The sequence below is a fragment of the Dendrobates tinctorius genome, unplaced genomic scaffold, assembly GCF_039654945.1.
Source record: "Dendrobates tinctorius isolate UK_male_01 unplaced genomic scaffold, ASM3965494v1 ptg000211l, whole genome shotgun sequence".
Taxonomy (NCBI): Eukaryota; Metazoa; Chordata; class Amphibia; order Anura; family Dendrobatidae; genus Dendrobates; species Dendrobates tinctorius.
The window spans coordinates 16,643,211-16,656,204 of record NW_027361878.1 but is presented as its reverse complement, the minus strand read 5'-3'; the positions used below and the strand labels follow the sequence as shown (position 1 = coordinate 16,656,204).

At 50.6% G+C, this 12,994-nt stretch overlaps 1 protein-coding gene across 3 annotated transcripts in view; it reads right to left on the bottom strand.

The window, feature by feature from the left end:
• POLA2 (DNA polymerase alpha 2, accessory subunit) overlaps nt 1-12,762 on the bottom strand; it is a 117,912-nt gene extending 105,150 nt beyond the window's left edge. For 2 of the 3 annotated variants that reach the window (XM_073554518.1, XM_073554516.1), the window contains exons 1-2: nt 12,496-12,628; nt 9,916-10,031 (exon numbers count right to left, since the gene is read on the bottom strand). In XM_073554518.1, coding sequence (XP_073410619.1) covers nt 9,916-10,031; nt 12,496-12,536 — 157 coding nt within the window. In that variant the 5' untranslated portion in view covers nt 12,537-12,628. Of the gene's footprint in view, nt 1-9,915; nt 10,032-12,495 lie in introns of all 3 variants that reach the window. The other variant, XM_073554517.1, reaches the window with a different exon arrangement.
• Nucleotides 12,763-12,994: the final 232 nt, after the last annotated feature.

Genomic DNA, 12,994 nt, shown 5'->3' with positions numbered 1-12,994 from the left:
CCAGTCATCCTGATCAGCAGATATAAAACATCTCAAATAGGACTCCAAAGTCTGGTTTGTTCTCTCAGTCTGCCCATTGGTCTGAGGATGGAATGCAGAGGAGAAAGATAACTGAATTCCCAGTTTGGAACAAAAAGCTCTCCAAAATCTGGGAACAAACTGGACTCCTCTGTCCGACACAATGTTCTCAGGAATCCCATGCAACCGAACCACCTGTTGTAAAAACAAGGGCACCAACTCTGAAGATGGATCATCTTAGAAAATCTATCACAAATCACCCAGATAACAGTCATTCTCTAAAGGCCCCTTTACATTTAGCGATGCACCAGCGATCCGACCCGGTCAGGATCGCTGGTGCATCGCTAAATGATCGCTAGTGAGCTTTCACACCCGAAGATCTCACAGCGATGCAGCAGCGACGCAGCGCACGATACTCCCCTTTCACACAGAGCGATCCTGACGTCCTCCCGCCCGCCTCCACGCGTCGCTCGTCGGCGCCAGCAGGAAGCCCAGCAGGAAGCGGACGACGAGAAACGGAGCCGGACATTCTTGCGCGATCAGCGATGGACAGCGGGGGAACTGGTCGGAGGTAAGTATCACAAATAGCGATATCGCTATGTGTAAAACCCCCTTAAGAGACAGGAAGATCAGAAATAAAATCCATTGAGATATGGGTCCATGGCCTCTTGGGCAACGGCAGGGGCATCAACCAGGGCTGTGGAGTCGGTAAGCCAAACCTGCGACTCCGACTCCTCAATTTCCCTTACACCGACTCCGACATATATTGCTTATATTTAAGCGAAAAATTTATTGTAGTACAATGTGAACATCAGACATTTAATCATTTCTATGATCCAATAATCAAGATATTTAGATAGAACATAATATCTATTTATTGGAATACAACTTTAGAACACAAAAAAACTAATAAATTGTAAATATGTAATACACTGTATAATATCGATTACATACATACGGTACAGACAAGTTTGGACACACCTCATTCAAAGAGTTTTCTTTATTTTCATGACTATGAAAATTGTAGATTCACTCTGAAGGCATCAAAACAATGAATTAACACATGTGGAATTATATAATTAACAAAAAAGTGTGAAACAACTGAAAATATGTCTTATATTCTAGGTTCTTCAAAGTAGCCACCTTTTGCTTTTATTACTGCTTTGCACACTCTTGGCATTCTCTTGATGAGCTTCAAGAGGTAGTCACTGGAAATGGTCTTCCAACAGTCTTGAAGGAGTTCCCAGAGATGCTTAGCACCTATTGGCCCTTTTGCCTTCAGTCTGCGGTCCAGCTCACCCCAAACCATCTCGATTGGGTTCAGGTCTGGTGTCTGTGGAGGCCAGGTTATCTGGCGTAGCACCCCATTACTCTCCCTCTTGTCAATTCTTTCTGTGGATTGAAAACCGCAGATAATCCGCGCGGAAAATTGCGCACCATCTGCACTGCGGTTTTTGATTCCCATAGGGAATCATGGTACTGTACACCGCAGCAAAAACTGCTGCGGGTTCCGTAGCGGCCAAAACCGCTGCAAAATCCGCAGCATGTGCACACACCCTTAACAGTTGTTGTAGAGATGTGTCTGCTGCTAGAACTCTGTGTGGCATTGACCTGGTCTCTAATCTGAGCTGCTGTTAACCTGCGATTTCCGAGGCTGGTGACTCGGATGAACTTATCCTCCGCAGCAGAGGTGACTCTTGGTCTTCCTTTCCTGGGCCGGTCCTCATGTGAGCCAGTTTCTTTGTAGCGCTTGATGGTTTTTGCCACTGCACTTGGGGACACTTTCAAAGTTTTCCCAATTTTTTGGACTCACTGACCTTCATTTCTTAAAGTAATGATGGCCACTCGTTTTTCTTTACTCAGCTGCTTTTTTCTTGCCATAATACAAATTCTAACAGTCTATTCAGTATCCATCAGACTTCTGCACAACACAACTGATTGTCCCAACCTCATTTATAAGGCAAGGAATCCCACTTAAACCTGACAGGGCACACCTGTGAAGTGAAAACCATTTCCAGTGATTACCTCTTGAAGCTCATGAAGAGAACACCAAGAGTGTGCAAACCAGAAATCAAAGCAGAAATCAAAGCAAAAGGTGGCTACTTTGAAGAACCTAGAATATAAGACATACAGTATTTTCAGTTGTTTCACACTTTGTTAATTATATAATTCCACATGTGTTAATTCATAGTTTTGATGCTTTCAGAGTGAATCTACAATTTTCATAGTCACGAAAATAAAGAAAACACTTTGATTGAGGTGTGTCGAAACTTTTGGTCTGGTGTGTGTGTGTGTGCGTGTGTGTACACACACTGACTTATCTCGGCTAAGATAAAGCCTAGATCCTCAGGCTACATTCACACTATGGGCGTAGCCAGGATCAAACCTGGGGGGGGGAGGCAGAGCCTCATTCTGTTCTGCAGAATTTCATGCTGCACACCTCAGCTGCTGCAGAACCTCATACTGCACACCCCTACACTTGAAAATAAAGCCCGCACCTTAAGAAGATGTGGTGGTGAATGCAGTCTATTTATTCCAACTATCAATTGATGTTGATGTGTTACTGAAGACAAGCAATGCCTGTCCTGGGCGTCCTTTTGGGCAGCTATGAGGTGTACCTGACTGGTGCTAAAAAAAAAAAAAAAAAAAAAAAAAAAGGAGTGTTAGTCTGTGTGCTATCCGGCTTTCATTCTTTTTGGTACAGATATGATATGGATAGACGGATATGGATAAATGGATAGAGCAGATTTCTAATCTGCTTTTGCTATTGAAAACATTAGCTACGAGCTCAAAAACCTTTCAGGTGATGCCGTTTTTTAAAAAGCTGATCTGCTTTTGCAACTGAAAAACGTATCCTCCAAAAACGCAGGAAAAACACTGTGAATGTAGCCTTAGATCAGGAATAGAACAGTCATTTATAGGACATTTCATAACTTTCCCAAATATATATGAAAAAATATTCAGCACATTATGCATTGAATTACTGTACCCAATTTATTATATATTTTAGGAGTCGGTCCATTTTATACCGACTCCACAGCCCTGGCATCAACAACCCACTAGAACGAGAACAGGACTTGGACCAAGAACAAGTCCCACAGGACTGCACAAAATTCCTAACATCACAAGATAAGGCAGGCCACCAAAAAGACCGACTCACCAAATCTCTGGTACCAAAAATACCTGGATTACCAGCCAACACGGAGCAATTAATTTCAGACATTACTCTCTTCCTCCACTGGTCAGGAACAAATAATTTTCCCATAGGGCAACATTCAGGTTTGTCCTCTTGAAATTCCTCCAGGGTACGTCTCAAACCGGGAGAGATGGCGGAAAGAACTACCCCCTCATTTAGAATGGTAGTAGGCTCGGTCACAATAAGAGAATCCGCAAAGAAACTCCTAGAGAGGGCGTCTGCCATAACATTCTTAGTGCCCAGAAGAGACCACAAAATTAAAACGCGTGAAAAACAAGGCCCACCTAGCCTGTCTAGGATTCAAGCGTTTGGCTGATTCAAGATAAATCAAATTCTTGTGGTCGCTAAGGACCACAACTTGATGTCTAGCTCCCTCCAACCAATGTCTCCACTCTTCAAATGCCCATTTCATGGCCAACAATTCCCGATTCCCCACGTCATAGTTACGTTCAGATGGGGAGAATTTTCGAGAAAAGAAGGCACAGGGATTCATTTTAGAAGTCACCGGATCTTTTTGGGACAAAACGGCTCCTGCACCAATCTCAGAAGCATTTACCTCCACCTGAAATGGGAGTGAGACATCAGGTTGCCGTAGAACCGGAGCAGAAGTGAATCTCCACTTAAGCTCCTGAAATGCCGAGACAGCTTCTGGAGACCAATTCAGCACATCAGCTCCTTTCTTGTTCAGATCAGTCAGTGGTTTAACAATACGAGGAAAATTACTTATAAATTTACGATAGAAATTAGCAAAACCCAAAAACTTCTGGAGTGCCTTCAAAGAAGTGGGCTGAACCCAATCATAAATGGCCTGTATCTTGGCCGGGTCCATTTCAATAGCTGACGGGGACAAAATAAATCCCAAAAATGAAATCCTCTGTACATCAAAGAGGCACTTCGATCCCTTAACATACAGGGAATTTTCCCTCAAAATCCGGAACACAGTCCGGACATGTTCCACATGAGAATCCCAATCGCTGGAAAAAATCAAAATATCATCCAGATAAATGATCAAAAACTTATCCACAAAGTTCTGGAAAATATCGCTCATAGAAGACTGGAAGACAGAAAGGGCATTAGTGAGCCCAAAAGGCATCACACCAGGTACTCAAAATGTCCCTCCGAAGTATTAAACGCCGTCTTCCATTCATCCCCGTGCTTGATGCATTTAAGATTATACGCCCCCCTGAGGTCAAGCTTGGTAAACCAGCAGGCACTTTTAACTCTGGAAAATAAATTAGAAATCAGGGGTAACGGGTACTGGAATTTAACAGTGATTTTGTTAAGGGAACAATAGTCAATACAAGGCCTTAAATGAACCATCTTTCTTGGCCACAGAAAAAAAAAAAAACACCTAAAGGTGAAGAGGATGGTCTAATATGACCCTTCTCTAACGACTCCTTGATATAAGGTCGCATAGCATCATGTTCGGGTACTGATAAGTTGAAAAGCCGACCCTTGGGAAATTTACACCCGGGTATTAACTCAATTGCACAGTCATAACTCCCCTAAATACTTCAGAAAAATCAGCCAAATAATCAGGAATATCATGAGACTGGGGAGAGGTGGAGAAAACATTTGTGTGATTAAGAACACACTGACAACCCCAACTCACCAGACACAGATTTCCAATCCAAAACAGGATTATGAGTTTGCAACCAGGGAAAACCCAGAAAAATAGTATCATGCAAATTGTGCAACACCAAAAATGTACAATTTTCTTTGTGGTCTGGGGCGACCCGCATTATCACCTGGGTCCAAAACTGGGGTTTATTCTCCACCAAAGGAGTAGCATCAATACCCCTCAAAGGGATAGGAGTCCGCAGGGGTATCATGGGAAAACCACAACGTTTAGCAAAGTCTAAATCCATCAGATTCAAAGCTTCTCCTTAATCCACAAAAGCCTTACCAGAAAATGTAGACAAGGAGCAGATCAGGGTAATCACCAAAAGGAACTCAGGCTGTACACTGCCCACAGCAAATGTGTGAGCAAAAGGTTTTTCTCGTTTAGGGCAGACAAATAGTATGAGAGGCATCTCCACAGAAAAAACACAGCTTATTACGCCTTCTATACTCCTGACGTTGCGTCCTAGACAAAAACTTATCGCATTGCATGGGTTCAGAAGTTCGTTCGAAAGGAGGCAACGCCTCTCGTGTAATTTTACGTTCACGTAAACGCCGATCAACTTGAATGGCTAATGACATAGAATCATCAAGACCAGAGGGAACAGGAAATCCCACCATAACATCTTTTACAGTTTCTGCCAAACCCTTCCGAAAGAGCGCTGCTAAGGCACCGTCATTGCATGTAGTAAGGACCGCCCACTTTCGGAATTTTTGACAGTATAACTCTGCAGAATCCTGAACCTGGCTCAATGCCAATAGGGTTTTCTCAGCTTGATCAATAGCATTAGGTTCATCATACAACAACCCCAAGGCTTGAAAAAATGAGTCCACATTAGTCAGAATAGGATCTCCAGGTGTCAGAAAAAGCCCAATCCTGGGGATCGCCGCACAGCAGGGAGATGACAATTTTAACCTGCTGCACAGAGCTCCACGATGAGTTAGGCTTCAAGGCAAGAAACAGTTGACAATTCTTAAAATTCAAAAATTTAGACCGATCCCCAGAAAACACATCAGGAGTAGGGATTTTTGGTTCAACAGCAGATGATTGAGCGAGATAGGCGGAAATTCCCAGCACTTCAGCAGCGAGCTGCTCCACACGATCAAACAATTGCTTAATCTCCATCAAAGAAAAAATCCTCCTAGGCTCCAGAGAAAAAGAGGAAAAAATATTAAAAATAAAAATTGTGACACTTTTTTTTTTGTTTTACAATTCTTTCCTGCATTTGAGTACCCTAGAATCTGCGGTGTAGGCTGGTGATTCTGTTATGATTGGGTCACCGAGGAGAGCAAGACAAAGCTAAGCCACAGAAAACAAGAGAGGTTGGTAACTAAGCGGATTGCAGACCCCTGATCCTATCCACACAACTAGCAGTAGCCGTGGAGCGTACCTACGATGATCCTAGATGCCTCGACAAAGCCGGAGAACTAAATAAGCCTAAAGCAAGAAAGGGGAAATCTAAACTGCCCCAGAGCAGACCTCAAAGCAATAGACAGCCCGCAAACATGTATTGTCGGTGAGACAAGATGGAAACACAAACACAGATAGAAAAATAGGCTGAGAAAACGACGGGGCCCACACTAACTAGAAAGGACAGGAAAGGAAAGATGCTGTTTGCAATCACGCACAAAACCCTGCCAAAAAAAAGTCCAACACTTTCTGATAACAAAAACCCTGAAGTCACGACTTCGATTCCCTACAGTATACCAGCACTCTGGTATATTCTGAAGACAGAGCAAAAAGAGACCAATCTGATCAGGGACAAAAAGCAAACTGGTATAAACGGAGACATAAGAATGGAAATTCAGCATAGCCCCAGCAGGGGCTGGCTGACAACAAAAACTGAGAAAACCAGACCAAATCTCATGAGAAAAAATAGCAGAGCACACTTAGCTTGAGAAGGCAGGAACAGAACTGGAAACCAGAACCTCAGGGCAGGAAAATCACCAGCCCTGAATTAGGGAGTCGGCTGTCTTAAATCCAGTGAGACTCCTGATGTCCACTCAGAGTCCTCCTCCTCAGGTGGCAGGTCTCTGCCATTTAGATCAGCTTCATTACCTACTGTTACCACTAGAGGGAGCCCGGATGGAGAACTCACGACTCCTGTCAACACATCCAGCTCCACCACCCTCACCAGAAGCCAGAGGTAAACCAGAAAATGAGTTCACAACAGCCCAGTGTGAGAAAGATGGGTCTCCCTCAGAGGTCATGGGTCTTCCAGCAGGACAATGACCCAAAACACACTTCAAAAAGCACTAGAAAATGGTTTGAGAGAATGCACTGGAGACTTCTTAGGTGGCCAGCAATGAGTCCAGACCTGAATCCCATAGAACACCTGTGGAGAGATCTAAAAATGGCAGTTTGGAGAAGGCACCCTTCAAATATCAGGGACCTGGAGCAGTTTGCCAAAGAAGAATGGTCTAAAATTCCAGCAGAGCATTGTAAGAAACTCATTGATGGTTACCGGAAGCGGTTGGTCGCAGTTATTTTGGCTAAAGGTTGTGCAACCAAGTATTAGGCTGAGGGTGCCAATACTTTTGTCTGGCCCATTTTTGGAGTTTTGTGTGAAATTATCAATGTTTTGCTTCATTCTCTTTTGTGTTTTTTTCAGCTAAGACAAATTAAATGAAGATAATAATACCAAAGAATTTGTGATTGCAATCATTTTCAGGAAGAAACTGAGTATTATCTGACAAAATTGCAAGGGTGTGAATACTTTTGGCCACAACTGTATATTGTCGGTGAGACAAGATGAAAACACAAACGCAGGAAAAAAAAATAGACTGAGCAAACGATGGGGCCCACACTAACTAGACAGGACAGGAAAGACACTGTCTGCAATCACGCAAAAAACCCTGCAAAAAATGTCCAACACGTCTGACAGAAAAATACTGAAGTCACACGACTTCGCCCACTATATCAGCACTCTGTTTTTTTCTGAAAGCAGAGCAAAAAGAGGCTAATCTAATAAGGGACAAAAACAAACTGGCACAAGCAGTAACATAAGGATGGAAATTCAGCACAGCCCCAGACGGAGCTGGCTGACCACAAACTGAAATAGACAAAACCAGATCAAATGTGAACAATAGCAAAAGAACACTTAGCTGAGCATGCAGGGACTGAGCTGGAAACCAAGACCTCAGGAGGCAGGAAAAAATCACCAGCAGGGATAGAGGGAGTCGGCTGTCTTAAATCCAGATCTTCAATCGTCCTCCTCATTATAAGGTGGCAGGCCTTTATTAATTAGATCAGCTCTATTACCTCCAGTAACCCCCAGAGGGAGCCCAGAAAGAGAACTCGTGACCCCTCTGTCAATATAACCAGCTCCACTACCTTCACTAGTAACCAGAGGTAGGCTAAAAAGCAAATTTACAACAGCGGCCTCATCCTGCTCCAGGGAGCTCTGGCAGGAAAGACAGGGGGTTAGGCCAGTTTCACATTTGCGTTTCAGGGCGCAGCGACGGCCTGCGCACGGCCGCCGCTAAGCCCCGCCCTTTGCCACGCCTCCGCCAGTAGCTCCGCCTATCGGCGCATGACGCTGCATGCATCCCCTATCTTTATCACTGGGGACGCAGGCCGTGCGCAGCGTTTGGCGGCGCATGCGTCCTTTTGACAGTGCACCGAGCGCAACCAAATTGCAACAGATTGCGTTTGGCGCTGGTCGGCGCACCGTCAAAAGGACACATGCGACACCAAACGCATACTGCGCACGGCCTGCGTCCCCAGTGATAAAGATAGGGGACGCAGGACGCATGCAGCGTCTTGCGCCGATAGGCGGAGCTACAGGCGGAAGCGCGGCAGGGGCGGGGCTTAGCGGCGGCCGTGCGCAGGCCGTCGCTGCGCCCTGAAACGCAAATGTGAAACCGGCCTTACACCTGCTCTCTAGCGCAGGCTGTTGATGACCCAAATATAAAAGCTGCAGCCTCTCACCTCCAGCTTCTCCAGTAACAGGGGTCGGTTGACTGCATGAAAAGATTGCTGTCCCAAACCTTTTCTGCAGGGCGTCTCTCTCGATCATCAGGCTCTGGAGGGCAAGTGATGGGAGACGACGGTCAGGACCAGGAGCGGTCACCTGAACACGAGTCCTTTTTAGGGTCGTGCTAATGGGATCTATGAGGATACGGGGTGGCAGTACACACCGTACTCATAATCCCAGTCTGGGAGTTCAGATGCAGATCTACTCTGTATCCCTCCATGGTTACCTGAAAAGGAACGACGCACATTAGGATAGGCATGGGTCTGCGAGAGACCCCTCTCCACCTCCTGCTGACACTAAGCAAAACTGATTGTCCTACAGCCTGTCGGAGGGGTGTATACTGCGGAGGCAGAGTTAACAGTTTTTTCATGGCATAGTGTCAACCTCCTAGTGGCAGCAGCACGCACCCACAGTTCATGTGTCCCCCAATGAGACGAAAGAGAAAGGATTTTTGACGTTTCGGCCAATTATACAGCCTTCATCAGAACTAAACAGTATAAATAAAAAAATATATATTTAAATATATGCGGCTTATACCTAATCAATGGACACATTCTGTACCGAAGACATTGAATAGATTTTAAATATTTTTATACACAAACAAATGTCATATACATGATTCATAGGACAGACAATGGTAGCAGACAAGAAGGAACTTCACTGTGCAAAACTTAGGAATGTCCAGAATGCTGGAGATCAAGAAGGGAGATCACAAGTGGATCTTTTTGGACTTGCAAACAGAGATAATGGTATGGTGACAAGATAATTGCTTCCTAAAAAGGTAGAACTATCATGTCACCATACCATTGTGAATGCAGACAACAGACATCGGGGAGCAGCAGTGGACACTCAACACTTGTCCCGGTGAGGGGAAGTAAAGAACAGTTTTGGTTTTGTCAGGAGACAGGAGCATTACCAGCGGCCGGGGACTCTGTACCAACCAGTTATCGCCCCTGGACGTGCACGGCACCCTCTGGTGGTCCCACAGGCAAAGGCAGGGGCTATTCAGATACTAAAATTACCCCCTATAGGAAACTATTAAAAATATATCCAAAGATCTGCTGCACCGTGGCTCGGACGTATCACCACCACCATCATCCTTACATTTCTCTGATAGATCTTCATCTTCAAGATTCACACTGAAATCGAAGACGGACAATTCTTCCCGGAGTCTCTCCAAGGACACAGGCATGACGCCGACACAGCGGGCAACCAAAGGCCTGAAAACACACAGGGACACGATTATTCCCCCTCACCACAGCGGCCACAGCCCCATATACCCCTACACACACAGCGGCTGCAGCCCCATGTACACCCCACACAGCCCCAAGGACACCCCACAGTGGCCGCAGCCTCACGTACACTCTCCCCACAGCAGCAGCCCCAGGTACACCCCCCACACACACACGGCGGCCGCAGCCCCAGGTACACCCCCCCACACACACGGCGGCCGCAGCCCCAGGTACACCCCCACACACACACGGCGGCCGCAGCCCCAGGTACACCCCCCACACACACACACGGCGGCAGCCCCAGGTACACCCCCCACACACACACACACACGGCGGCCGCAGCCCCAGGTACACCCCCCACACACACGGCGGCCGCGGCCCCAGGTACACACACACACACACACGGCGGCCGCAGCCCCAGGTACACCCCCCCCACACACGGCGGCCGCAGCCCCAGGTACACCCCCCCCACACACGGCGGCCGCAGCCCCAGGTACACCCCCCACACACACACGGCGGCCGCGGCCCCAGGTACACCCCCCCCACACACGGCGGCCGCGGCCCCAGGTACACCCCCCCCACACACGGCGGCCGCGGCCCCAGGTACACACACACACACACACACACACACACACACACACACGGCGGCCGCAGCCCCAGGTACACCCCCACACACACACACGGCGGCCGCAGCCCCAGGTACACCCCCCACACACACGGCGGCCGCAGCCCCAGGTACACCCCCCCCCACACACGGCGGCCGCGGCCCCAGGTACACCCCCCACACACACACGGCGGCAGCCCCAGGTACACCCCCCACACACACACGGCGGCCGCAGCCCCAGGTACACCCCCCACACACACACGGCGGCAGCCCCAGGTACACCCCCCACACACACACGGCGGCAGCCCCAGGTACACCCCCCACACACACACGGCGGCCGCGGCCCCAGGTACACACACACACACACAGCGGCCGCAGCCCCAGGTACACCCCCCCACACACGGCGGCCGCAGCCCCAGGTACACCCCCCCCACACACGGCGGCCGCAGCCCCAGGTACACCCCCCCACACACACGGCGGCCGCAGCCCCAGGTACACCCCCCACACACACGGCGGCCGCAGCCCCACGTACACCCCCCACACACACACACGGCGGCAGCCCCAGGTACACCCCCCACACACACACGGCGGCAGCCCCAGGTACACCCCCCACACACACACGGCGGCCGCGGCCCCAGGTACACACACACACACACAGCGGCCGCAGCCCCAGGTACACCCCCCCACACACGGCGGCCGCAGCCCCAGGTACACCCCCCCCACACACGGCGGCCGCAGCCCCAGGTACACCCCCCCACACACACGGCGGCCGCAGCCCCAGGTACACCCCCCACACACACGGCGGCCGCAGCCCCACGTACACCCCCCACACACACACACGGCGGCCGCAGCCCCACGTACACCCCCCACACACACGGCGGCCGCAGCCCCAGGTACACCCCCCACACACACGGCGGCCGCAGCCCCAGGTACACCCCCCACACACACAGCGGCCGCAGCCCCACGTACACCCCCCCACACACACAGCGGCCGCAGCCCCACGTACACCCCCCCACACACACAGCGGCCGCAGCCCCACGTACACCCCCCCACACACACAGCGGCCGCAGCCCCACGTACACCCCCCCACACACACAGCGGCCGCAGCCCCACGTACACCCCCCCACACACACAGCGGCCGCAGCCCCACGTACACCCCCCCACACACACAGCGGCCGCAGCCCCACGTACACCCCCCCACACACACAGCGGCCGCAGCCCCACGTACACCCCCCCACACACACAGCGGCCGCAGCCCCACGTACACCCCCCCACACACACAGCGGCCGCAGCCCCACGTACACCCCCCCACACACACAGCGGCCGCAGCCCCACGTACACCCCCCCACACACACAGCGGCCGCAGCCCCACGTACACCCCCCCACACACACAGCGGCCGCAGCCCCACGTACACCCCCCCACACACACAGCGGCCGCAGCCCCACGTACACCCCCCCACACACAGCGGCCGCAGCCCCACGTACACACCCCCCAGACAGCGGCCGCAGCCCCACGTACACCCCCCCACACACACAGCGACCGCAGCCCCACGTACACCCCCCCCCCAGACAGCGGCCGCAGCCCCACGTACACCCCCCCACACACACAGCGGCCGCAGCCCCACGTACACCCCCCCACACACAGCGGCCGCAGCCCCACGTACACCCCCCCCCCCAGACAGCGGCCGCAGCCCCACGTACACCCCCCCACACACACAGCGGCCGCAGCCCCACGTACACCCCCCCCACACACACAGCGGCCGCAGCCCCACGTACACCCCCCCACACACAGCGGCCGCAGCCCCACGTACACCCCCCCCCCCAGACAGCGGCCGCAGCCCCACGTACACCCCCCACACAGCAGTCGTAGCCCCAAGCCAGCACAGCATAGCATCTGGGCCTCTGCGGGGAGATCCGGAGACAAGGCTGGTCACTGCGCTCCCTACACGACTCTGACAACAGGTGTCCGGTACCTGTGCTGCTACACACAGCAGTACGGTAATAATCTTCACACTGTCCGGACCGGGTGGAATTTCCCGCGCTCACACATTGTACTGACGGCGCGCGCGGCAACAGGACGCGTTGTCCTGACAGGCGGCCAATCAGCGACGCGTTGCTAAGGCACCAATGGGCGTGGTTGGAAGTCTGACGTAGTATATGGAGAAGGCAGAGAGGAAGGAGCTGTGTGATTGGCGGCTCTAGCGAGGCAGTGTGTACGGAGGCCGGAGTGTAGTGCAGCGGCAGGGGCGGAAGTAGACGCCTGTGGCCCGGCAGTGCTGGGGTAATGTCACGATTCATTAACCTCTTAGTGACCAGGGAATTTTTTTTAATCATTCCTTATGTGCAG